We start from the raw sequence: 452 nt of genomic DNA on the forward strand, positions 1-452 counted from the left end.
GCGTGCCTCCTCCTCAGCCACCGTGGAGCCCGGTCAGCGGCCCTGGGGCTTGCTGCTCCTCCCTCCCAGGTTCCCGCAGGGGTGGCTGTGGCCCCTTCCCCGAGCAGCCCTCCAAGAAGCTCCATGTCGCCCGTGGAGGCGAGGGGCTGCCTTGCGGGGCCTCTACGCTGGGCCAGTCAGGGCACTTACCCACCAAGGATCAGACTTGGCTGCGGCTGCACCCCAGCCCCACGACCACGCTCGCCACGACCAGGCGTGGGTGGGAGGTCGGGGCCCTCGGAGCCCCAGGCTGGGCTGGCTGCAGTGAGCTGGTGCTCCCGGACGGTCTCAGGCTGGGGCTGGGGCCTGGCCAGGACGTGCTGTGGGGCGGCCTCGCTGTTGGAGCCTGGGCCCTGGGCCACCTCCCCTGCCTCCTGTTCATCGCCTGCTGGGGCCACAGGGCAAGAGGGCTC

The 452-nt window shown here is 72.1% G+C and overlaps 1 protein-coding gene across 1 annotated transcript in view; it reads left to right on the plus strand.

Annotated features, from left to right (window-relative positions):
* Nucleotides 1-452, plus strand: part of MTA1 (metastasis associated 1) — a 16,497-nt gene that overhangs the window by 236 nt on the left and 15,809 nt on the right. Inside the window, exons 2-3 of the mRNA XM_010844728.1 lie at nt 70-259; nt 332-440. Of these exons, the coding sequence (XP_010843030.1) occupies nt 70-259; nt 332-440 (299 nt within the window). The remainder of the gene's footprint in view (nt 1-69; nt 260-331; nt 441-452) is intronic.

This window comes from Bison bison, unplaced genomic scaffold (genome assembly GCF_000754665.1).
Source record: "Bison bison bison isolate TAMUID 2011002044 unplaced genomic scaffold, Bison_UMD1.0 scf7180017848233, whole genome shotgun sequence".
Taxonomy (NCBI): Eukaryota; Metazoa; Chordata; class Mammalia; order Artiodactyla; family Bovidae; genus Bison; species Bison bison.